At 48.8% G+C, this 22,516-nt stretch overlaps 12 protein-coding genes across 12 annotated transcripts; 6 read left to right on the top strand and 6 right to left on the bottom strand.

Moving 5' to 3' along the window:
- Positions 1-237: 237 nt before the first annotated feature.
- AKAW2_60719S (signal recognition particle receptor subunit beta) lies at positions 238-1,304 on the bottom strand (the record flags this gene model as incomplete). Its single annotated transcript, XM_041692875.1, has 2 exons — positions 238-987; positions 1,092-1,304. The coding sequence occupies 2 exons, from the start codon at positions 1,302-1,304 to the stop codon at positions 238-240; spliced, it is 963 nt and encodes a 320-aa protein (XP_041546217.1).
- A 621-nt stretch (positions 1,305-1,925) lies between these two features.
- Positions 1,926-2,973, top strand: AKAW2_60718A (putative beta-1,6-glucan biosynthesis protein (Knh1); the record flags this gene model as incomplete). The annotated part of the gene is made up of 4 exons (XM_041692874.1): positions 1,926-2,144; positions 2,211-2,311; positions 2,404-2,812; positions 2,908-2,973. The coding sequence occupies 4 exons, from the start codon at positions 1,926-1,928 to the stop codon at positions 2,971-2,973; spliced, it is 795 nt and encodes a 264-aa protein (XP_041546216.1).
- A 441-nt stretch (positions 2,974-3,414) lies between these two features.
- On the bottom strand, positions 3,415-4,915 carry AKAW2_60717S (glutamate 5-kinase; the record flags this gene model as incomplete). Its single annotated transcript, XM_041692873.1, has 5 exons — positions 3,415-4,233; positions 4,295-4,390; positions 4,445-4,555; positions 4,617-4,804; positions 4,879-4,915. The coding sequence occupies 5 exons, from the start codon at positions 4,913-4,915 to the stop codon at positions 3,415-3,417; spliced, it is 1,251 nt and encodes a 416-aa protein (XP_041546215.1).
- Positions 4,916-5,235: 320 nt separating this feature from the next.
- ATP23 (mitochondrial inner membrane protease ATP23) lies at positions 5,236-6,098 on the top strand (the record flags this gene model as incomplete). The annotated part of the gene is made up of 3 exons (XM_041692872.1): positions 5,236-5,461; positions 5,546-5,805; positions 5,871-6,098. The coding sequence occupies 3 exons, from the start codon at positions 5,236-5,238 to the stop codon at positions 6,096-6,098; spliced, it is 714 nt and encodes a 237-aa protein (XP_041546214.1).
- Positions 6,099-6,345: 247 nt separating this feature from the next.
- Positions 6,346-7,642, bottom strand: IPL1_1 (aurora family serine/threonine-protein kinase; the record flags this gene model as incomplete). The annotated part of the gene is made up of 3 exons (XM_041692871.1): positions 6,346-6,483; positions 6,533-7,489; positions 7,547-7,642. The coding sequence occupies 3 exons, from the start codon at positions 7,640-7,642 to the stop codon at positions 6,346-6,348; spliced, it is 1,191 nt and encodes a 396-aa protein (XP_041546213.1).
- A 455-nt stretch (positions 7,643-8,097) lies between these two features.
- On the top strand, positions 8,098-8,946 carry AKAW2_60714A (TIP41 family protein; the record flags this gene model as incomplete). The annotated part of the gene is made up of 2 exons (XM_041692870.1): positions 8,098-8,426; positions 8,493-8,946. The coding sequence occupies 2 exons, from the start codon at positions 8,098-8,100 to the stop codon at positions 8,944-8,946; spliced, it is 783 nt and encodes a 260-aa protein (XP_041546212.1).
- Positions 8,947-9,854: 908 nt separating this feature from the next.
- Positions 9,855-10,928, top strand: CBP3 (uncharacterized protein; the record flags this gene model as incomplete). The annotated part of the gene is made up of 3 exons (XM_041692869.1): positions 9,855-9,923; positions 9,990-10,326; positions 10,411-10,928. The coding sequence occupies 3 exons, from the start codon at positions 9,855-9,857 to the stop codon at positions 10,926-10,928; spliced, it is 924 nt and encodes a 307-aa protein (XP_041546211.1).
- A 268-nt stretch (positions 10,929-11,196) lies between these two features.
- On the bottom strand, positions 11,197-13,757 carry AKAW2_60712S (bifunctional aminopeptidase/epoxide hydrolase; the record flags this gene model as incomplete). The annotated part of the gene is made up of 10 exons (XM_041692868.1): positions 11,197-11,323; positions 11,376-11,863; positions 11,923-12,151; positions 12,204-12,217; positions 12,291-12,416; positions 12,478-12,597; positions 12,642-12,759; positions 12,813-13,035; positions 13,138-13,222; positions 13,293-13,757. 10 exons carry the CDS (start codon positions 13,755-13,757, stop codon positions 11,197-11,199), a joined length of 1,995 nt encoding a protein of 664 aa, XP_041546210.1.
- Positions 13,758-15,087: 1,330 nt separating this feature from the next.
- AKAW2_60711A (uncharacterized protein) lies at positions 15,088-16,146 on the top strand (the record flags this gene model as incomplete). The annotated part of the gene is made up of 3 exons (XM_041692866.1): positions 15,088-15,332; positions 15,428-15,563; positions 15,619-16,146. 3 exons carry the CDS (start codon positions 15,088-15,090, stop codon positions 16,144-16,146), a joined length of 909 nt encoding a protein of 302 aa, XP_041546209.1.
- Positions 16,147-16,665: 519 nt separating this feature from the next.
- Positions 16,666-18,209, bottom strand: AKAW2_60710S (aminopeptidase P family protein; the record flags this gene model as incomplete). Its single annotated transcript, XM_041692865.1, has 3 exons — positions 16,666-16,866; positions 16,918-17,950; positions 18,043-18,209. 3 exons carry the CDS (start codon positions 18,207-18,209, stop codon positions 16,666-16,668), a joined length of 1,401 nt encoding a protein of 466 aa, XP_041546208.1.
- A 261-nt stretch (positions 18,210-18,470) lies between these two features.
- On the bottom strand, positions 18,471-19,964 carry AKAW2_60709S (uncharacterized protein; the record flags this gene model as incomplete). Its single annotated transcript, XM_041692864.1, has 1 exon — positions 18,471-19,964. The coding sequence occupies one exon, from the start codon at positions 19,962-19,964 to the stop codon at positions 18,471-18,473; it is 1,494 nt and encodes a 497-aa protein (XP_041546207.1).
- Positions 19,965-21,224: 1,260 nt separating this feature from the next.
- Positions 21,225-22,466, top strand: AKAW2_60708A (uncharacterized protein; the record flags this gene model as incomplete). The annotated part of the gene is made up of 1 exon (XM_041692863.1): positions 21,225-22,466. The coding sequence occupies one exon, from the start codon at positions 21,225-21,227 to the stop codon at positions 22,464-22,466; it is 1,242 nt and encodes a 413-aa protein (XP_041546206.1).
- Between the last annotated feature and the right edge of the window lie 50 nt (positions 22,467-22,516).

The raw sequence follows: 22,516 nt of genomic DNA, 5'->3' as shown, positions 1-22,516 counted from the left end.
GTATCCGTCAGAATTAATACGGTCATCGAACCTTTTTAGCTGAACTCCAGGTATATCGTGATAGTTAGGGTTCCACTTTCTGCTCATGATGATCGTTCCGGCGCATAGGGCTTATATGGACTGTCTGGATTGTATGTAGGAGTTATGCAAATTTTCAAGATATTTCTCGTATCGTTTCATCCCATCTCTAGAGCCAGTAGCACTGTCACTAGCCCAAGTGATATACGAACATCCAGTTCAGAGGCGTTGGCCAATCCATTCCTCCCACTTTCTGACGCCGGCCCCGAGGTTGCCCTCCTCATCACTCTTGACTGCGCCACCGACAATGTCAACAGTCAAGCCAATTTCATCTTCTAGGCCTCGGAAGCTGAACTTGATCCGAGTGTCAGTACTTCCCAGGATATCGTCTTCGCCCTCATCAACTCCAGCGTCAGCGCTAGCATCCATGAGACCTTTGCTCTTGGACTTCCGGATTCTGTCAATCTCAGCCTCCAGCTTTTCACGCACTGACCCTGGAGGTAAGGCAGTAAAAAGGTCTTGCTTGTTGGCCACCACGAGAACGGGGATCTCCGAGGCTGCTTTGGCGGAATTCTTGCCCTTCTTAAGGGCTCGGTTCTGGAGGGCTAAAAGCACATCATACAGATATGAAGCTGTATCTCGCAGAGTCTCAGCCTCGACAAGAGCAGCCGTATCGACCATAAAGAGGACTCCGCGCAACTTGGACTTTACATCCTTAGACGTTGACATTGACAGCAATGTCGCAAGTCCCTGAGATCCCCGCAGTTTTCCATGGCCCGGAGTATCCCATACGCGGTACTTGACAGGGTTCTTGGAGATATCCTTCAGGGAGGTGTCATTGACAGAGCGGTAGCGGTTCGAAGCGGTCTGGATGGAGGCGGGAAGGCTGATGGTAGCGACAGTAGACGTTTGCGAGGTATGTGTGAGCCGAGAGTCTTTGGGAGGAACACGTGATGATTTAGTCTCAAGCTATTGTAGACGAAAGAAGACCGTTAGCACAAGCTACATACAACTTGGGCAAAAGGGTGGAGAGGGGAATGCACAAAGCAAGGCCAAGTTAAGATTAAACATACCAGGCTTAAGAGAGCGGTCTTGCCAGCCCCACTGGGACCAAGGAGTAGGAAATTGCTGGAGGGTGGAGAAGCAACTGTTCGGTAGAAGATCAGGTGCAGCAGAATAGGTAGCCCAAATGCAATGAAGACTGTGACTGCAATTGCAATGGGGCTGCCGTCAAGCAGACTGGTAGCTATTCCCTCAAGGGTCTTCCAGTTCGCATGAGATTGCATCTTTCACAGATGCTCACGTGAAGCACAGGGGACTGATGCAAAGGGGTTCTTCACTTATCCGGTGAGTAGTGAAAAGGGATTGATTGTGTAGGGCATGAACAGGTCGAGCTCCGCAGTATGTATTCAAGAAGCTACCAATCCGCAAGCGCAGAACTTCTTGTCCCTCGTCTTCCCCAAGTCTTGTTAGGGCAACAATTCTGACGCAGCCAATTAGTAAACCAAAGCTTAGGAGCTGTGATCCTGTTTAGAAATTGGCTGACGTCCAAGTTGTTGCTTGTTGGTTGCTGGAAATTGCAGCGGTGACAACGAAACCAACAAGCGGGTGGGCCAGACGGATCATGCCACCTTCGGAGCGGGATTCTGGCCGAAGCTGGTGCTTGCCTTGATTCCTTAATGCCTTGATGCCTGGTTCATGGCCCGTGCGTTATAGTTCCCGACTAGGACATACAGGTATATACTTCGGTAGCACAGCAGGCTTCCCAGCATGCCGTTGATTGCAGGGGGTGACGGGAGGGTGTCAACAGACATCTCTGGCCATCTTCCTTCTTTTGATTTACTTGTCCACGCTCGCTTTTTCTGGCATCTGTGTTCCTTTTTCCTCCCCTCTTTCTTGCTCTTCCCATGATGAGACTCGCGCGCACAGTGGTATACTTTGCGCTATCGTTTCTCCCAACTGCTTTCGCAGATATCGAGTTCATCGAACCAGCAGCCGGTGCGGTCATCAGAGCTGGGGATGTGGTTACTGCTCACTGGAGGGACTCTGGCGCATTACCTCGACTTGCTTCCCTCGTACAGTATGACCTCTATCTTTGTGCAGGCGGAGACACAGCAGGATCCAATGTGCGTGCTCTGTCAATGTTCTCGCCCCTGATTCAAACCCTACTAACACCCAGATCTTCGATACAGGAGGATGTAGCTCTCCTCGTCAAAGACGCGCTCTTTACCAGGGGCAATTCAGTTTCATTCAAGATTGATCCTGAGGTTGGCGGCAATGATGCGAACGCATAGTAAGCCCTCCTCCAATGCTCCCATGAAACACGACAGAGGGTTTCGATCTTACTTGTCAAATCCTTTCACTGCTGACGATTGCATCGTGCAGCTTTCTTAGGATTGCCGCTTCTGGTCCTGAAACCTCTGTTGTCAACTACTCGGATCGCTTCACCCTCACGAACATGACCGGCTCATTCTCACCGACTGTCCTAAATGGAATTCATTCGGCCATCTACTCTACAGACTCCTTCCCTTCGAGCCTTGAGGATGACAATCACGAAGAACTACGAAAGAGACAGGTGGCTGGGCCCTTCACGATTCCCTATCAGTTGCAGACTGGACCTACAAGATACGCACCCATGGCTAAGAAGCCTGGAAGTACAATTCCGGCGGGAACACCAACACCCCAATATCCAACGAGCGCGTATTCTGTTGCTACAACTTATCTACCTCAGGCTACCGTTCAGATGACACTGTCCGCCTCAGAAACATACTCCGTCGTTAGCATTGAAAATACAGTAAGTATAACGTAGCCGGGTCTTGTCAATAGCGATTCTGTTTTTTCTCTTCTCAAGGTTTTGCGAAACTGGGCTAATGGCACTCATCTCCACAGGCTTCTCCTGCACCACATGCTGGAGATACTAAAATGAAGCGGTTTTTGGAAAGATGGAAAGATTGAGGCGTACGGTTCTGGCTTGTAAGGTCTGGACTGTCAATACTTGTTGCTCGATCACTCCATGGCTTCCTTTGTACTTAGTACGCTCCCTGTTCTATGCCTCAATATTTCTACATATTGATGGCTTGTATGTGGCCCGGACTGGCAGACTGGAGCTTGGTAATACGAGTTATACCTAACTCCAGGCATTTCCCAGCTATGTATGTTTACACCAAAGTGGTTACTATATTGGTCAACGCTGGCCTCTTGAAGTTCATCGGAAACAGCAAGCCTACTACATATACCATAATGTATGTTTAAATTCTTGGAAAATAAGCAAAGCTCTAGTCTCTTCCATTGTTTAGCCTATACTTTTGTTATATGCAATTCTAATTATATAATTGTCTGTTACTCATCGATCGTTCCTTCTTCTCAAGATAGCAGAATGTTAGAAGCATTTGCGTTTCAGTGACGTGGACTATCGTTATTTTGTGTGAAAGAGATGTTTTCTCGAAGGGCCACATATTCACTATCTGCATAACCAAGTAGTGACTGAATATGTGTGCTTCTCTGGCCCTTGATGCGGATGATTTCACTGCTGCCGTAATTGACTAGGGCACGCCCAACCTCCTTCGGCTCCTGGCCATGATGAAGGAACTCCCCATTCAAAGCGTCTGGAGATATCTTCTCTACCACAACCAGGCGCACTGCTTCCTGTTGGCCAAAATGTCCATCCACCCCTAAAACACCTGCCGGAAGCAAGCCAGCCTTTTTCTGGAGAGCACTATAAGCGCCATGATCAATATATAGTGTACCTCGAGGTTTCAGGCCATGAAGAAGCCAGAAAGACCGAGACTGAATCGGGGTTTCCGAGGGAATGAATCGAGTGTGTAGTGGGGGCGGAGTGGGCAAGTCTGGTGAGCCCGAAGACTCTTCGGACCCCAGGTCAAGTTGCTCCGTTTGCTGAAGGTATCTGACAATTTCATGAACATTACCCGGTTTGGAGCTTTTGGTGATGATTGTGGTCACGCCCGCACTGGTTCCCAACTTGGCAGCGACGATCTTGGTACTCATGCCTCCTGTCCCTAAAGAGGATCCGGCAGACGAAACATCGGCCTCCAAAGATGAAATATCCGTGACGACCTCGATAGGCTTCGCATCCGGATTGTGGCGTGGGTTAGCCGTGTATAGACAGTCGACATCCGTCATTAAGAAGAGGTAGTCGGCTTTGACCATAGCTGCTGTTATCGCCGACAGTGTGTCGTTGTCACCGAATTTGATTTCCTAGTTAGAGTAAGCGTTTGCTTTGCTTTTTCGCTTCATAGAACAAGTAGCCGAAGCATACCGAGACTGCGAGAGTGTCGTTCTCATTGACGATGGGGATCACACCCATGTCAAATAACTGTGCGAAGGTATTTTGAGCGTTGAGATATTGTGTCCTCTGTACCGGTGTCAGATGTGAAACGTAACTCCAGGAACCAGAATGAACACTTACATCCGCAATGTCGTTCCTGGTCAACAAGATCTGTGCGACGGGGAGACGGAGATGCGAGAAAAGACCGTCCCAAAGACTCATCAGTCTGCATTGCCCAACCGCTGCCAAAGCCTAAAGTTCATAAATCAGCACCTGGATATCTGGCGATCCGTAGCATTGTGTGTCTTATTACCTGTATACGGGGCAAGTGCTTGGGCCTCTCCTCGATATCCATTCTCCGTAGACCGACGCCGACAGCTCCGGATGAAACGAGCACGACATTATGTCCGTCGCGATGAAGTTTGGCGGCAGTTTCCACAATCAAGGTCAATATCGACAGTATAGGCTCATGGGTGTTCTCATCCACGATGGAACTCGTCCCTGTTTGTAACCAAAATGGGTGTTAGCGAATCTGTAACAGTAAATGCCCGGGCTTGTAATTGGATACCCCGCACCTAGCTTGATGACGATCGTGAGAGGTTTGGAAGCCATTGTGAAGTGAAGTTGGAGTTGTTTAATCAGAAATGTTGTTCACACAATCACCCATCTGACGGCGACACTGGCAATCGGCGGTATCCGACCTCCCTCCCAGACGCAACGATGTCAGACAGGCTGCGCTAGTCTTTGTAGCTCGATCGGGCATCCCATTTGCCGTGTGTGATTTTCCGGGGAATATCTATTTTTTGCCAGGCACATCTTTCACCGCCAATGCGGAGGGCTGATGGCGGAATCGGCCTGGACGATCTTTCCGCAGCGCTTCTTCCTTATCCATTTCACTGCGCTGGCTTCTCGTCCTTGTATTTTTAGGCGAAATGTCGGCTTCAGAGTCTCCCAATACCGGTTCGAAACCCGGCAATCAGGATACGGGCTACATACCGGGCGACGATACCTGGACGCAATGGCGCAATATCTTCTCCATCCTAGCAGGGCGAATGACAGATGAAGGGAAAGAACAATTCCGTGTTGCTCGGGATATCCGGAATGAGGCCGCCGATTGTAAACGTTGCGAGGATCAGCGCGATTATCTCTTACAGTTCAGTAAGTTATTTCCCTTTGCCTCTTCGCGGATTCCCAGGGCTTCGGTACTTAGTCAGGGTTACAGCTAATTCAAGGAATCACAAGGTCCCATAATTCGATTCATGAGTGACAGCATTCGACAGCTTGGGGGAGACCTTCATAGCCATAATATCTATTGTCGCCGATGTACCAATCGAAAAGCTGGAGGCTTCGACCCCGATTATGGTATTTTAATTTGCGCAAACGAGATGAAGGACCAGGGACATCTGGAGGATACAATGGCTCATGAAATGGTCCATGCCTACGACCACCTCAGATTCAAAGTTGACTGGATGAACAATCTGCGGCACGCAGCTTGTACCGAGGTATTTAATCTCCCAAGATCATAATCACCTGAAATTGGCAGCCATTGGCTGACGCAAAAGACCAGATTCGAGCAAGCTCCCTCAGCGGTGAATGTCGGTGGGCGCGCGAGTTCTTCCGGAGGGGCCAGTGGAAGTTCACACAGCAGCATCAAGAGTGTGTTAGAAGAAGAGCGATCCTGTCTGTACGAGCAAGGCCAACATGCAAGGATGAAGCCCATGCAGAGAAGGTTGTAAATGAAGTATGGGACAGCTGTTTTAGAGACACCCGACCCTTCGACGAGATCTACCGATGATACTACTATTTTTCGAGCGCTGCAGTTCTGCGATAAACGCCACTCATGTGTATATAGTATTTGATACGCCACCTGCAAAGATATATCATTAAATAATAGAGCCAAAGGACCGGACGCCGCAAAAAGCAGATAATCATAGAACTCCAGCATGCTCAACGCACTCCGCACGAAACCCAATCACAAGAAGTGGCAGAGAAGACCACACTTCTCAACGCCAAAGCGCCATGAATGCATAAGTATTACGTTATTATTTGGTATCCTTTGACGAAGCAGAACCAGAACTGCGCTTCACGGTTCGCTCATCCTTAACACAGTGTTTAAGGATCCAAGGATGCCGCTGGATTTCATCAAGAGAGATTCGCTTCTCAGGATCCAGAACAAGGAGCTAGAAGACATTAGCAATTACTCCATAAGGGGCGGCTGGGCTCACATACGCGTTTGATAAGATCCCTTGCCTCAGGGCTCACGAATGATGGAACCGACATATCCGCTCTTGCAATCCGCCTCTGTGTCATAACAGGGGTATCCTCAAAGGGAGCTTCTCCAACAAGAAATTCGTAGGTCAAGACACCCAAGCTCCACAAATCGACTTTCTCATTGTAGTAATTGTCCTGTGAGCCCGGCTTGAGCATCTCGGGAGGCAGGTAATCCAACGTTCCACACATTGTTTGCCTCCGGTTGTTGGGTGCATGTACACTCCATCCAAAGTCACTTATTTTGATTTCCCCGTGGATGCCGACTAGGATATTTTCGGGTTTAATGTCACGATGCATGACATGCTTTTTGTGGAGGTATTTCAAAGCAGCAGCCATTTGGGCGATGTACTGAGCAGCTTTCCATTCAGGAAATCGATGTTCCTTGCGAAGGTGTTTATATAACTCTCCCCGACCGGCAAATTCAAGAATCAGAAAGATCCGCTTGCTGTCATGGAAGTGCCCATAAAGCCTTAGAACATTCGGATGACGAAGATTGCTCTGAATCTCGATTTCCCGGCGGACTTGCTTCTGCACTCCACCCTGCTGCAACTCAGATTTGTGCAAAACTTTGAGTGCACATACAAAACCAGAGGACCGCTCTTTGGCCAGGTACACCCTACCAAACTTTCCTTTTCCTAAAGGTTTTCCGATCTCAAACATTCCAAGGTGCAGTTTCTTGGGTGCCGGTTGCTCATATAGCGGGTTTGGGTGTCGTTGTTCTCCATTCTCATCTAGGTTGCGACTCGGTAAAGTATTTTGGGAGCCCTTTGTAGGGGATTGAGCAACGTTCATGGCATTGACTTTGTTGTCATTGGTATTTTGAAGAGCCAGCTTCAGCAGGTTGGATCGATTGGAACCGCTATATTGCCCTGCAGCTCCAAGGCCCGAAAGAGACATGGCTGTTGATAGGGAGCTCTGATGTACGGCATTAACAGGCCATGTACTATACAAGGCGTACTCCAGGACTCATACCTTAGGTTTCGGGTAGCCGCCGCCATTGTGTCCGCTGTCATTTTCGTCTTTGACGGAAAGGCGCTCGAGGCGCGCTTCCAATGTCTTGGAGGCCATGGAGAAAAATGTAATTGACAGTGATTGGCGACGGGAAAAGAGCTAAACGAGGTTTGCAGGCAATTATCAGGACTATCGTGCCTTACAAAGTCATAGTCAGGCCCTAGAGAGTCTATAGAGGAGAAAGCAGTCTAGATGACGAGCTGGAAGAGGATAATGGAGAACGAGTGAGTAGATAAATAAGGTTGGGGAGAACTGGCAGCTCTCTAGCGACGCTCGGATGTTTATCCGGTTTGGTTTCCAGACACATCACCCCAGCAACAGTTCGGACCGCCTCTTTCTCCGACACCGCGGGGTATGATCTATCGGCCGGCATGGGGAACGCCGACGATGCATACCTGTGAAGCAAAAGGACCCATTCTCTCTTTTCTGACTCCTTTCATATCCTCATATTCTCTCTCCTGCCTGTGTATATGCCATCACTGTCGCTTGCCACCCACTCATTATAATATAGCATGACTTCACGTAGCAACGCGGCGTCAGCGAATATGGCGAGTACCGCAACTTCGCCCAGCTTTCAGAAGCCCAATTCCGTGACGGTTAAAGGATTCAAGATCATCACTCAGAAACTGCCAATACTCAAGGCGGATCCAATTGAGGAAATGACGAAAGAACTAGGAATAACCCCACCAGAAATGATTTTCGGTGACAATTTTGTTGCGATTGAACATGAACAAAGCCCGTGGGGCATAGCTTTCAACGCCTTCGACGCCTTAGATCGTGTGGACAAAACTGGTACATCGATGCTCAAAGTCGCGTACTCGAGAGAATGGCAGAAGAGCAGGTACTGCATCATCGTTGCTTGCCTCACAGGTCAACTCGCACATATTTGTGGCTGACTGGTTGTTAGGGAGAAGACTCACGAAGGAATCAAAGAAGTTGTCAAACCTTTCGATTGGTCTTACACTACGGACTACACGGGCACAGTGAAACCTGGGAGTCGGCCTTTCATAGCAACAACGAAGCCCATCCCTATCGAACTGTTGAAGCGGCCCGACCCTATCTTGTTTTATGACGACGTCATTCTTTACGAGGATGAACTTGCTGATAACGGCATTACTATGTTTTCATGCAAGATTCGAGTCATGCCGTCTAGGCTGCTTCTCCTTGCGAGGTTCTTCATGCGGCTAGACAACGTTCTGTTCCGGCTTCGGGACACGAGAGTCTACGTTGACTTCGATGAGATGGAGATCATCAGAGAGTATCAGTCTAGAGAATGTGAATATGAGGCGGTAAGACGGGTAAGCTTGTCGCATTCTCTGATTTCGGGTACTAGATCCAATTTGAGTGGCTCAGGGAACTAATCAGTCTTCAGACCTTAGCAGCGACCAGGGACGATGTGCCGGCCGTCATGAGAGACCCTAACAGGCTTTCGGAAATCCTCCCGCTTGTCGAAAAGCGCTTAGAGAGGGTGGCTCTCAACGAATGAAGCACCAATACAATGGATACTCACTACCACAGTCTACCCCCATCTACCACGCACTGAGGCCCAACCCACAGTCACGGCTCCAACTGGTTGTAGGAAGTGCAACCGGAATATGGATGACCGCTCTATCTCACCACATAGATTTATGCCGCCTGCTTCAGTAATTTGAGTCGCTTCAGTGCTACTCAGGGCAACTCATGCCAGCAGTAGTCTGGATAAATGAAGTACGCGGTCGAGGCAATACCACGCGCGGTGACCTGGTTGCGATAATCTTTACTCAGTGAGACAGGCCCTTAGGGATAGTATCGATCGAAGCCCGGCGATTCACGTTGAATGATATATGACGATACTATCATGGTAGAGCTCATATACCATGGCCTTGTTTACGAAAGAGCGTCATAGTAATGGGGTAGGTGATATAGACAGAATGGTTATTTACTATCCTTCTGGAGACTCTCGACAATCCTGCTCATGGCCTAAAACCGCGCTCCTACCTATGCTTGTCACATTCCACTAAATATGGTAGGGATCGTAGTTGATAAGAAGTAGTCGTGACGTACTAGCTAGTTAGATGAACTGGGAACGCTTGGCGGCAAACAGTGCAAACATCATTGATCTCGCGGGCTTCTAGCTTCCTCCGGAGTATGGAGCAGTCTCAAGTTTTCGGATTGTAATCAAGGAAGATCCCCATCTAACATCTTAACGCAACAAGGCCCCGTACGATCCAAACGGGTATAAGCCGTGGCTAGAACCAATTAGGGGGTTGTGCTATACAGACAATCAACAATGCCTTCCGCAGGCCCGAAGAACCTGTCCCTTCGGGGGCTCTACAATTTTCAATGCCCGCGGCCTCAGGTACGGCCTCTTCTGGCACAGAGGACAATATGAATAACGTTTCGTCTGACAAGGCAATAACATTAGGTACAGGCGTATAATCAGTCACTTCTAACATCGATTCATGCTTCGAAGCCCTCGGTATCTCACCGCTGCACTAGCCATCAGCAACAACCGCTGGCCTCATGCTTCGCTCTTCCTTCGCAAAGTCGGCGAAATTCTTCCCAGCTAGCTCGCGCGATCGGGCCGCGCCCTGGTACTGCAGCAGAGACCTACGTCGCCTACGGAATGACACAGAAGCTATTCGAGGCCTGCTCCAAACAAGCAGACTACAAGATACCTCAGTTGTCTCAAAAAGGAGCTCAGGTTCCCAAGACAAGTGCCGGGGAAGACTTGGGAGTAGGTGAAGGATGGTGGTATGAAGGTAAGTTTACTTAGGTGCCTTCATCTTTATAGATGATGTGACGTGGTACCTTGGGGTGCGTGGCTAACGAGCATCATCCACCAGAATTGGGTCTCGTTCCTACTTTCTCGACATGGTCGCAGGTTACATTCCTGCACATGTACTTATTGACGGTCCGGTTGCGCGCGTTGCCGTCGCACGATAGCCTTCAAACCTACTCCCGCCATTTGATCGACCACTTCTCACATAGTGCCGAGCATCGCATGGATGTGCTTCACGGGTTGACGAGCCGCGGTATACGCAATAAGTTCCTCAAGGATCTTTTTATCCAATGGCGCGGTGTTTTGGCAGCCTACGATGAAGGCCTAATTAAGGGAGATGCAGTGCTGGGAGCTGCCGTTTGGAGAAACCTCTGGAAGGCGAGCCATACTGCACCAGACGGCAAGGACTTGGATTGGTCGAAGATAGCTCAGGTCGTTGCGTATATGCGGCGAGTACTTTCCGAACTCAATCAGGTGCACGAAGCGGACTTGGTCTTCCAACTGGACCGGCAAAGGAACGGGAAGCCGGGTATTTTCTCTCATTCCGAAGTCGATCAGAAGATGGTCGATAGCAAGCGGTGACATTGTAAGCTAGAAACTACCCGTCGGCGTTCTTGTGTTCGCCCTTTGTACGTATAACTATCATGTCTACTGATTATAATGTATCATATTGGGCTTGAACTTGCATGATTCCATGTATTGTGGAGAAGTAATTGTTTATTTGCTATCACTATCGTGGCTAATAAGCGTAGTTGACATTGCTGGAAGATTATTTCAGGTATGAGTTTAAGTTGATTTTTTTTGGTCCATTATGTAAATCAGTCAGGGTGCCATGGGTTCGTTTATATTGCTAGACGTCCCTCTTTCCAAAGAGATCCTTCTCGACCATTGCTCGGCATATAGGGTGGTAGAAGTCCTTGTGCTTCTCGAAAGTTGCGACTGCAACCTCACGATTGACTCTCTGCAAACTCCGGAACCTGGTTGCTCTGTCAGCGCCATAAATTGTCTTTTCGGTGCAAGGCAGCTTACAATGGTCTCACAAACTTCATTCTTCCAATTCTGCCTAGTAGTTCGGTCGCAGGGTCGACAACACTCTCATCGCCAGCTTTCAGGCCCACCTGGAAATACAAATTGGCGACTTCTATGTTCTCACTTTTGGAAAGTCCATAAACTTCGCCCATGAGCTTCGACAGCTCAGGAGTAAGCGGCTGCTCAAGGAGGAGCATTTGTTCCAAAAAGACGACGATCTGGTTTGCACTCAAGTTCTCGATGTCGCTGGGCTGCGGCTTGAAGGAGGTCTCCGGAAGGGACTTCCACTTCTGGGCAAGTTCGTAAACAACGTCAACAAGTGATGTATCGAACTGAGGCTTCGGAGGTAGCCCAGGGGCATAGAACCAGGTATCCCAGTCGAGATCATTCAATAGTTTAGACGCTTCTGCGTCAGCGTCAAAGAAATCCAAGAGAGTCGCTTTGAACTCGTAGGAGTCTAGTGACTTCCCCTTGAACACCGTAAAGTACTAAAAGATCAAAATTAAGTCAGTAGGTTCGGTTTGCTTATGAGCCCTAGGTAACGCACGTGAGGGATGAAGCGGTCGAATTTCTGCTTTCCTACAAGTGTTTCCAGGTGGAAGAGGAAGTTAAATCCTTTCTCGTAGGGGATGCTGGAGAAAGCATCATCGGGGTCCTTGCCCTTGAGGTCCGTGATCAATTTAGTGAACTCGTGGTCATGCCCAAAATGCTCCACGGAGTCAGCGAGTGCTTTCCAACCTATAATGGCGGAGAAGTGTCGATATGCCTCCCCATGTCTAGTTTCGATTAGTAACTGGTTACAGCGGCAAGACATGATGCTAAACTCACACGGCAGCTAGAATCTAAAGCGTTGTCAGCAAAAAGAAAGGATTAGCTGCCTCAGCCGGCGGGAAGGGGCAGGGAAAACAAGCTTACCCGCCTCTCTAGATAGGTAGTCCAGCCTTCGTTCAGCCAGAAATGTTCCCAGGATGCATTGGTCACGAGGTTGCCGCTCCAGCTGTGCGCGAGTTCGTGGGCAATGACATCGATATTTTCTCGGTCCTAACCCGTCTCATTTAGCATCAGACAGCATTTCATTGCACAAGACAGTTCCTATACATACCTTAGAAATAATACTGGGAGTGGCAAACGTGAAGATGGGATTTTCCATTCCTCCGTAAGGGAAGCTTGGTGGGAGAATCAGGACATTATACTCGCCCCAGGCGTAAGGGTATACGATTTTCTGTCTTGGTCAGAGATGTCCATTGCACCAGGCGGCTCACAAACCTCGATTGCACCGATAAACTTCTCCGTATCTGCTTCGAGCTCCCACTGGCATTCCTGAACCTTGTCGGGGCTGGTGGCCACAACACTGCGGGGTCCAATTGGAGCTTCTGAAATGTCACTGTCATTCGTGAGCCAACTGATGCGAAATTAGTGGTTAGATGACAGGCTTACCCGCTGGCTAGAGCGAAGAGGTAGCTCGGGATTGGGACACGTTGATGGAACTGGTACAGAGATCTGCCCTCAGATTTCGAGACCCCCAGGCCATCCCGAACAGGCAAGCCACTAGCAATCACAGGGAGGGGGGACGAGATGTTGAAGTCGATGGTACTCTTAACATCCGGCGTATCCTGGCAGGGAAATATGGATCGTGCATGGATCGCCTGGCACTGGGAAACTAGATTGAACTCTTGTAAGCAGCTCCAATGAGTTCAACAATCACGCCTGGTCTGAGTAATTCTGACAGATACTGGGCGGAAGAAGGGCTGAACTGGCTTACACATGTATGGATGCTTCTTGTTGGATGTTTGAGCCGGGGTCAGCCACTGGAGTGCGGTACACTTTTCAGTAGTCTGAACGGAGATCTAATGGTCTGCAGTGTTAGGCCAGGTAACAGCGAGGAAGATATCTGGGTATTCGGAATTTCAGATGTACCTCAACGTCAATGGTTTCGTCCAAGTTCACTCCCTGATCGAGCTTGATCTTCAAGGCAGAGCCGTAAGGTTCCAACGGAGGGAGAAGCTCCCAGTCAGAAGGCTTGCCGTCGATTTTGACGTCTCCGATTGTGACATGGTTAGAGTCCAAAATAATCTCTTTCGAATCACCGTTGGTAGTTGACTTGAGCTTGTGGATGACATTACCCACGAGCTTTTTCTGATCAAAAAGGATGTCGAAGTTGGCAGTGATGTGGGTGCATATCCAGTTGTTATAGTTGCTCAGGGTATTAGGATCCCTGGGGGGGTTGATGCTAGTCGCCATACTACGTCTGTGAATCTGGGGCAGTCGAAGAGACCACCGGACTTGAGTCGAGAAGTTGACGTTGGCCTTCAGACCGGTAAAGCTGGGAACTCGTGGGGAGCTAATCCGCCAGAACAAAGTGAAAGGAATAGTAGGTTGCATGTGCCCCTCTTATATTACCGGCCGGACGACTGGATGGAAAAGAGAGCGTAAAGAAAAAAAAAATTCTTTCACTACTTATCCTCCTACTGTTCTTTTATTATTATTGTATTTAATTCGGGTGGGATTTTTAGCTTAGCTACTTAGAGGGGACTACTAGGGGAAACCATCCTATCAACCCGATTTCTGCGGGCGGAAGAGTCGGGTCTCTTCCCAAGTTGGGTCTCTTTCTTAATTTCTGTTACATTCACGTTCCAAGACATTCCTGCCCCGCACTTGATGATGATACTACTATGTATTACCTCCTCCGCCTTCCTTTGCTGTCTATACCCTTTTGTACCCAGTGTATAACTGGACTTACTCTTGGTGTTAAGATGTGTTTACCTATACAAGTCTCTCTCTCTTTCGCTCTCTTTCTCTCTCTCTATATACATATCTCTGTATTTCTATATATCTATAATCACATCGCTTCAATGATTTACTGTAGATGATAGACCTTTCTGTCAATTAGAGACGGGTCCTCGAGGACTAAGACTTCACGTCTTCTTCAAAAGAAGTAACAGAGTAGTCATTTTGGCAGCAGAAGGGGCTACTAGTACTACTAACCATTGCAAGGGAGTAACTACCGTTGACCCGGTACGTATAACTAGTACGAGTGCTACTAATAATTCTTGTGTGGCAATGAATTGTACGGAGTAGAGTTGTATAGCGTGGAACTCAGTCGCTGCTAAATGCCTGATTTTGCCTACCATGCAGGTACGGAGTCCGCACGGAGTCCTTACTATGGAGATTGGAGAAGACCTTCCCAAGTGGAACCCGAATCCACCAAATTCGATTCAATTGCACGGTAAGCCATGTACTAGGGACCATTGAGCCGTGGCCTACCCTATCTACTATCTACAGCGCAAAGGTAGTCTCTCTTTTCTTTTTTTGCATATTTTTTTTACGTACTAGCAAATGGATGTCTCAGACTGAACAAGTCGGGAAATGACTACTATGTTGTTTTCATTTACTGTAAAGGAACCTACTTTGCATGTTTATCAAAAGTCCCTTTCAGGCCTAGCTTAGCTTGCTAACCGTACCTTACCATATCAGTACTACTAGTACCAAAGTAGTAGGTGAACTAGGTACTAACGGATAAGATTGACACTGTTGTGTTCCTGTCATAGACAACCGCTCGTTTCATCCTACTATCCGTCTTGTTGAGACATTTGTGTCTCTGCTGCTCAGCCGCAGATTGATTGTCCTCTCAAATACCTATCCCTTCCTTCTTTGTCCAGCCGCAGTAGCTGGAACTTCATATCCCAACGCGCATCTGAGTTTCTACGAGATTATGGACGCGCCTCAGGTTCAAGTGGGCGCGCCGGAGACCTCTTCGAACGTCGGAAACGAAAGCGAAAGCACGTACCCTACACAGAAAACTGGCGACCGTGATGTCGATGTAACTGCGCCTTCAAGTGGAGTGAACGAACGCCAGGCAGACTCCACTGAAGACATCGATCTACCAGACGCGGGCGCAGCTGAGCCAGAAACGGCACCAGCACTCCCCAAGAAAAACCCTGGCTTCCAATTCCTTGAGTAAGGGCCCGTATCATTTCTTCAATCCAATTATTTGATATCCGCGCCTGCATGTTCTGTCTCTCTATATGACCTTTGAACTTACAGTATATCAGCTTCCTGAAGTCACCTATCGTGGAACTGGTCGTCGGAACTGGAGAGAGCAAGACTAGCTTGTCGGCACATCAAAGTTTGCTTTTGGAGTCGCCTATTCTTGCGGAGAAGGTCACTGCCTTGGGTGAATCGAGCGCTGTAAGTAATTGATGCGATTTACTCTTCTGCATAGCCGCGCTCTGATATCGGATAGCGTCGCATTGAGCTTCCTGAGGAGAATGTGGAAGCCTTTGGTTATTTCCTCCAATTTCAGTATACCCGCGATTATTCGGCCTCCCAGCTTGAAACACCTACCGAACAAGAAGCAGTCTCCGGCGAAATAGACGATAGTGGCGAACAATTGTTGAAGCATGCGCGAGTATACACCTTGGCCGACAAGTTGGGGATCCCTGCGCTCAAAACACTAGCACACTCAAAGATTCACCGTATCAACAGCACCTCGCATGGAGAGATCGCATATGCTCGCTATGTCTACATGAACACTCCGGTCGACGATGTTACTATTCGAAAGCCAGTGGCCACCTTCTGGGCCCTGAGGAGCCACATTCTCCGCCACGAGGCTGAAGAGGAATTCCGAAAGCTGTGTATTGAGGTTCCCCAATTCAGCTTCGATGTTCTTAGTCTTGTCCTCGATCAGAAGGAGAAGCGTGCCCAGGACAAGGCTGAGTCTGAGTCGGCCGTGAAAGGAAGCGGACGGAAACGACTTCGGAGTGGGCTATAGTAAACGAAAATTTCAGAGATTTGATTGAATCCTACACCGGATAAGGGGGGACAAGAATGACGCAACCCTCTGCACGGCTCCAAGCAGAAAGCCAAAGCGGTACATCGTCATTTTGTATAACATGAGAACTCGCCTAATTACCCACGATCTATCGCCAACGAGATCTTAGCATTGCCTCACAAGCAACCTTCAGCTATATCGCACTTTATCCCAGGGCTCAGTGCGACTATGGTACTTCTACCAATCTCGAGTATCTTTGCCTCTGGTGCCCATCCAGATGCCAGCTCTATGCAGCTGTCCGGAGGCATATTTCCGGGAATTTTCCGAGTCGTGATTTGCTACCATCGAAGTTACTACCATTCCTGGTCTTCTGCTGGTTACCTATCAACGTATGATGTATATTTACTGAAATCAGTACGTGGCGAAAGTCAATCTTTACAGGGCTCTCTAAACTGTGTGGTTTATCTCCTGGACTATGAAGAGCAAGATAGCCATAACCATGAATACATCAGATAATCCCTAAGTGGCTAGAACCTCCACTTCTTCTATAGCTTTTGGCGCTGTGGTCAGATTCTCGTAACCCTGCTGAGTAATGTGCACATTATCTTCAATGCGTACTCCTCCAACATTCCAATACTTCTCAAGGACATTCGTGTCGATGTATTTGCTGGTCTCGGGGGAGGTAAGGTACGGATCAATGATAAACCGGCAAAAGTAGATCTAAAGGATTATTTAGCAAGTAAAAGATCGAGAAGGGTGAGGAATTCTTACACCTGGTTCAACAGTGATAACTGATCCCGCGGGTAAACGGCCCCTCACGCGTAGATACTTGAACATGGCGTCTTTATCTGCATAGTTCGGGTTACCACCAGTATCGTGGGTGTCCATGCCCAGGTAGTGGCCTAGGCCATGGGGGAAGAAGGCGACGCTAATCCTCTTCTCGAACAATTCGTCTTCAGAGCCACGTAGGATTCCCAATTTTAGCAAGCCCTTGATTGCAATGCGATGGGCATGCGCATGGACATCTTCCCACTGCACATTTTCTCTCAACATTGCAATAGCCTCCAACTGCATCTGTAGCACAATTTTGTAGATTTCCTGTGTTTCCGAGGTAAATTTTCCACCCAGAGGGAAAACACGCGTAATGTCAGCACAGTATGTTCGGTACTCCGCCCCAGCATCGATAAGAACGCTAGATTTCCTCTGCTTGGTGGCTGGATCATCCAAGTTGTCATCATTTCTTCCATAGTGAAGAGTGGCTCCGTTCTGGCCACAGGCAACGATGGGATGGTAAGCTTGATCACGGGCACCATTGGCAATACAGGTTGCGATGAAAGCCGCCTCGATCTCACGCTCATTGGTGGCGGTCTTGGATGCTTCAATGGCAGCAATATGCGCCTTTGCGGAAATGTCATTTGCCTTTCTCAAGAGCGCGATCTCATACTCATCTTTGACCACACGCGTGCTGTCGATGGCTCCCTTCAATACCGAGGTATTGGTTTCGTGAAAGCCGTCGAATTTGATTCCTTCTGTAATCTGGCCCTCGATGGCAAAGGCAACAGAGTTACCATTTCCATTTGAGGCGATCGAGGCCAACGTGGCATTTACATCGGTAGTGTATAGCACTTGGTCAACGTCGTAGAGTCTCAGTGCCTCTGCAACAGACATGGGAAGGCCTGACCAGATCACATCCTCCGGGTCAATTGGCGGGATGAACAGGGTCAATTTATCAGAGTCAATGTTGTAGATCAGAGACGAATCTGGGAGCGGGCAGCCCGACAAATAAAAAAAGGATCGGCGTTGTCTGGGCCATGAAGCTTGATTAGCTTTGCAAGTTTTAAGTGATCAAGCGGCAACAGGAGAGCATCGGAACAGAGTAAATATAAGCTGCCATACCTGAAGTGCATCGCCTCATCATTATCCTCGATAAGTCGAGTTTTCTGTGCTTCAAGGTAAATAATCCCATGCTGGGCAGAGCCGCCCACTTGAAGACGCTCGGCAACCCGGCGGGCATGGGCTTTGGCAGGGTATCGTCCTGCCAGAATGGAATCCAAGGTAGTCATGATTGGGATTTCCAAGTGGAAGTTCAAATGCGGTCTCGAATCAAATGACTGTTGGGGGAAAACCATGGGCGTCGAAGAATTTGAATTCGGCGGGGTCAATTTGCGGGGTTTAATTTGGCGGACTCTGCTTGCCGGTTATCATCGCAATAGCGCGGCTATCTCCTTCCTTACTCAGACAAATCTGACCATTCGCTTAGATAACTAGTTGATCCCATAACTAATCGAAACTAATCTCGTGAGCAACAATTATAGATGTGTCCGCTATCTGAAGACTTCACTGCCTTGGCTGTCGGGTGCCACGTCTTCGAATTCTAACTCCCATTTATCAACATCCGCAAACTTCTTTGCTTGCAATCTCAATTCATCGCTAAGGAAATGGCTGCCCAGGGTAGACTCTGCAGTGGATTCGGACTCGGACTCCTCTGAGTCTGGCGGGGACGATAAAGGGGATGACAAAGGCGATGTATCGACCGGCTCGTTCTCTTTATTAGGCCCCATAGTTCTGTATGTCATTCTTTTATCTCCTGGCTTTTTGGCCGTGGCATTCGGCTGAGCAGCAGGGTGCTGGCCGCCTAGTATTTGGCCTTCGACACTATCTGCCATTGGTTGCGCCCCCTGTACAGTCCTGGTACTTTTTGCAGATTTCTGTTCCACCAGGCGCTTTCTTGGTGCCCGGGATGATTGTTTGGACGGTAGGTAGTACAATTCGTCATCGTCGTCATCCTGCTCAGTGGCGGATTGATCGCCATCAATTGGATCTTCTCGGATCTCAGAACCATCCATACCAAAGCGTTTACGTTGTGAGCGGTTTCTCCGAGGTAAAAGCCTGTCTTGAAGGGCTGACGTTGGTAAGACCAGCTTATTAGTGGTTGCCGGCTCAGCTGGCTTGTCTATATGCTTCTGCTGGGCCGATCCACGTGGTGACTCCGTATGTGTCGGGCTGAGTGGCGGGCTGCTGCTCATGGGAGGGGCCAGCGTTTGGCTGAGTGCACCAGGCGAATCCGGGTATTGAGTATGACCAACTGACACACCAATCCCGCTTTGTCGCCGTTGTGATGTAGGCGATGTGGCAGGAGAATTCTCGGTAACTTCCGAGTCCGATTGAGAAGCATGTGGTGTTTCGCCAGACAGTTTACGCTTGCGCGACCCGTCACTGGACGGAGTTGGATGCCTAGGCGATGGTGACGCAGTTTGTCGGATTGGGAGGGGCCTACTCCTTGAGAGGTTCAAAGGGGTGGACTCATCTTCCGGACTCAAACTACCGAGGAAAACATCATCATCATCATCAAGGTCAGAGGAACCGTCCTCTGCTTGCATCATCTGCATGATGCTTGGCTGCCGGGGCCTCCTTCTAAAGTTACTTAATATCGAGCTTTCAAATGCGGGAGTTCCTGGGACTTTAGAGCCTGTATCGCCCTTTCTCCCGACAACAGAGAGGGTTGATGAGTACCCTCGAGCTCTCGTAGCCGGGCGACTGCCTGTGGTCTCACGGTCCCCAATGGGCGAGGACTCGATCGCGTGTTCTTGTGCTCTCGTTAAAGGCGTCTGGTTCCTCAATTGCCGCCTGATTTCCGAGGCTTGGCCGCTTTGGTCCACCTCAGGAAAATCCGTGATGATCTGGTTTGCATTTTCTGTGGACGTGGTATTTGCTTTTGAGGCTATGCCATGCCGTCCGGGGCCCTGTTGACTATCATTCTCGGCGGCTGGCGGAGCCTTAGATGTCAAGCGATTGCGTTTTGTGGGCGGTCTCGGCATTCTGCGATTTGTGTCTAGAACTGTAGAGACTTGTGAGTGATAAGGTCGAAGTGGAGGGAAGGCGGGCCTGTATTTGGTGCTGTGCCTTGCTCAACCACACGAAGGACCTGTATATGGAACGGGACTTTGTGTAGGCAGATAACGCCTACAGAGTGTCCTCTGTGGCTTCGAAATAGGTATAATCTGAGATAATACGGTGTGTACAAGCGATACGTATGCGACAAGTTCGAGAATGGGTCTGTGTTGTATTTGACGAACAGGGGAGGTTGTTAGTAGATTGCAAACAGTCGCAATCACCATGGAGGTTTTTGCGCGTCCCGTTGTTTTGGCGGGAAACCAGGCGCGCCGCGCGTGTGTGCTACTACGTACGTGCGTTGGGTGGATCCATACGTACCTACTTCTTTTGGCATGATTTAACCACTAACCTCTATTACAATCAAACTTCCCCAATTTCTGTGATTTCTAATGTTGTGAGGTATCACTTCACTCTTCGCATTCACAGGTCTAGTACAGCAAGGGCAGGGGTTTACTTACCAAAGAACTATACTTGTGGCTTTCAGACTCTTTCATTACCTACTTACAAAGTAATTGACTCTGATGGTTGGTTAGTCTAATAATTATTGTACTTTTTACAACCTTCTGATTGATGGTTATTCCAATCTCGGCTTTCGAGATGTCCTTTCCATCACATTGTGGAGTACATGAAGGTACATAATACTATGAAATAGTCTACTACTATGCACGTCATCCCGATCCCGTTTGTAGGGAGGGGGCCATGGAAACCCAACGTCGATAAGTGAGCTCAGGAGCTATGACAGCATGCTAGAGTTAATCCCCACATTTAGACAGTAATACTTTTTTTAGGATGATGTTGTTTCACCGTGGCTAGTATTCACTGATAAATTTTTGAAATTGTTAACTAGTACTTTGGACCGATCAATAGCGAATCGTTTACCACTTACGTCATGGTCCCTGTCTGGATCGACATCCACAACTACGTAAAAGCTCATCGTGGGATATCATGATTATTACAGGTTTAATCAAGATAGCCTACTACTATCGACGTCATCTCACGCACTACGCAGGGGAGGTTGAGGAAATACTTAAACGGTCATGCCTTCAGACCATACCAATGGACAATTTCCACAAGACAATCAATTATATATATCTAGTGTATATGTTTATATTTCCCGCCTCAACTCCGACTCAAACCCTGATATAACAAGACGCTCGTGTACATCTCTGATTTGACTTTCGAAAATGGCCAACATCATGAACCCCATTGATGATCCTTCTTACAATGTCGAAGCAACCGAACGTGCCTTCGGTACAAGCGCGACAGACCTCAGTCCCAACGTCAGTACCTACAACAATGCGAACCACACCAGGCAATCCGAAAATCGCCACCCAAGCAGTATCACTGACTCCCTTGATCGGAGTGCTACCGGCGATCGATACGACCGTACTTCTGGAACCTCACCTAGTACTGGCCCTTACGCCCAGGGTGCTATAAACCCGACCCAGAAACAATATTTACGCAACACAAGGGAACAACCTACGCAGCACGCGACACCGTTTCACCAGTCTCAATACAACACGCCGGGTTCAACCGACTTATCATATGGCACCAATGTTTCGACGCCGACAGTTGCCGGATTCCAGTCGAGCGGCGTTGAGAAATCTGGCCCACAAATGGACAACAACTATGATAACACCAACTTCTCAAACACAAGAGAACAGCCCGGCCAGAGCTCTCAGAATGTTTCCCCTCGCCATCAGCCCCAGGAAACCATGCTGGCTGCTACCCAGTCATCTCCTGGGTCCAGAGTTCAATCATCGACGGCCAATAAGTTCAAGCCTGACAACATTGAAGACAACATCGAGCCGCGCATAGACAGTAGCTATAGGGCTAGCAACGCCCATAGCACAGGAGATCATTATTCCCAACATGGCTCGTCCATGCACCAGTCTCAGACCAGTATGCCAGACCCTGCTGAGTCTAGACATGGCACCGAAGTTCCTGCGTCAACGGCCAACGAATCCCAGGCGAGCAATGCTAGGGACGCAACTGCCTCGCGCGTAGATGGCGGTCGTGACACCAATGCTAATGCCGGTACCACTGATACCAACAAAAAGAAAGGCGAGAGGTTCGAAGGGAATGAAGATGACGACATCACTGGGGAGAAAGTCAACGGTATTGCAGGCGTGATCCCTATATCTGGCAGTGCTGGTCCAACAACTACTAAAACTTTCGACCCTCATGCTGAGCTCAGCAACACCAGTAACAACGTCTCTGCAACAGCGTCCATAGGTAATGGCGGCGAAGACCGAAAGGCGCCAGCTCGCCAATCCAATGCTGCCGGCAGCAGTTACAACACGTTGAGAAGCAGCGATGAACAGACAAGCGTCAACCCAGAGAGAGGCACTGGCTTGGGGAAGAATAGCCGCTCAGGCACAGGCCTAGACGAAGTCCGCAGTGTTGAATCTCGGAGTGCGGTATAAACCTGCTGGGACATGGCGTTTGACTTTACATTGAATCAACATGTAGGGAG

The sequence above is a fragment of the Aspergillus luchuensis genome, chromosome 6 (assembly GCF_016861625.1).
Source record: "Aspergillus luchuensis IFO 4308 DNA, chromosome 6, nearly complete sequence".
Lineage (NCBI taxonomy): Eukaryota > Fungi > Ascomycota > Eurotiomycetes > Eurotiales > Aspergillaceae > Aspergillus > Aspergillus luchuensis.
Note: the sequence above shows the minus strand (reverse complement) of the source record. Positions and strands in the feature narration are given on the sequence as shown.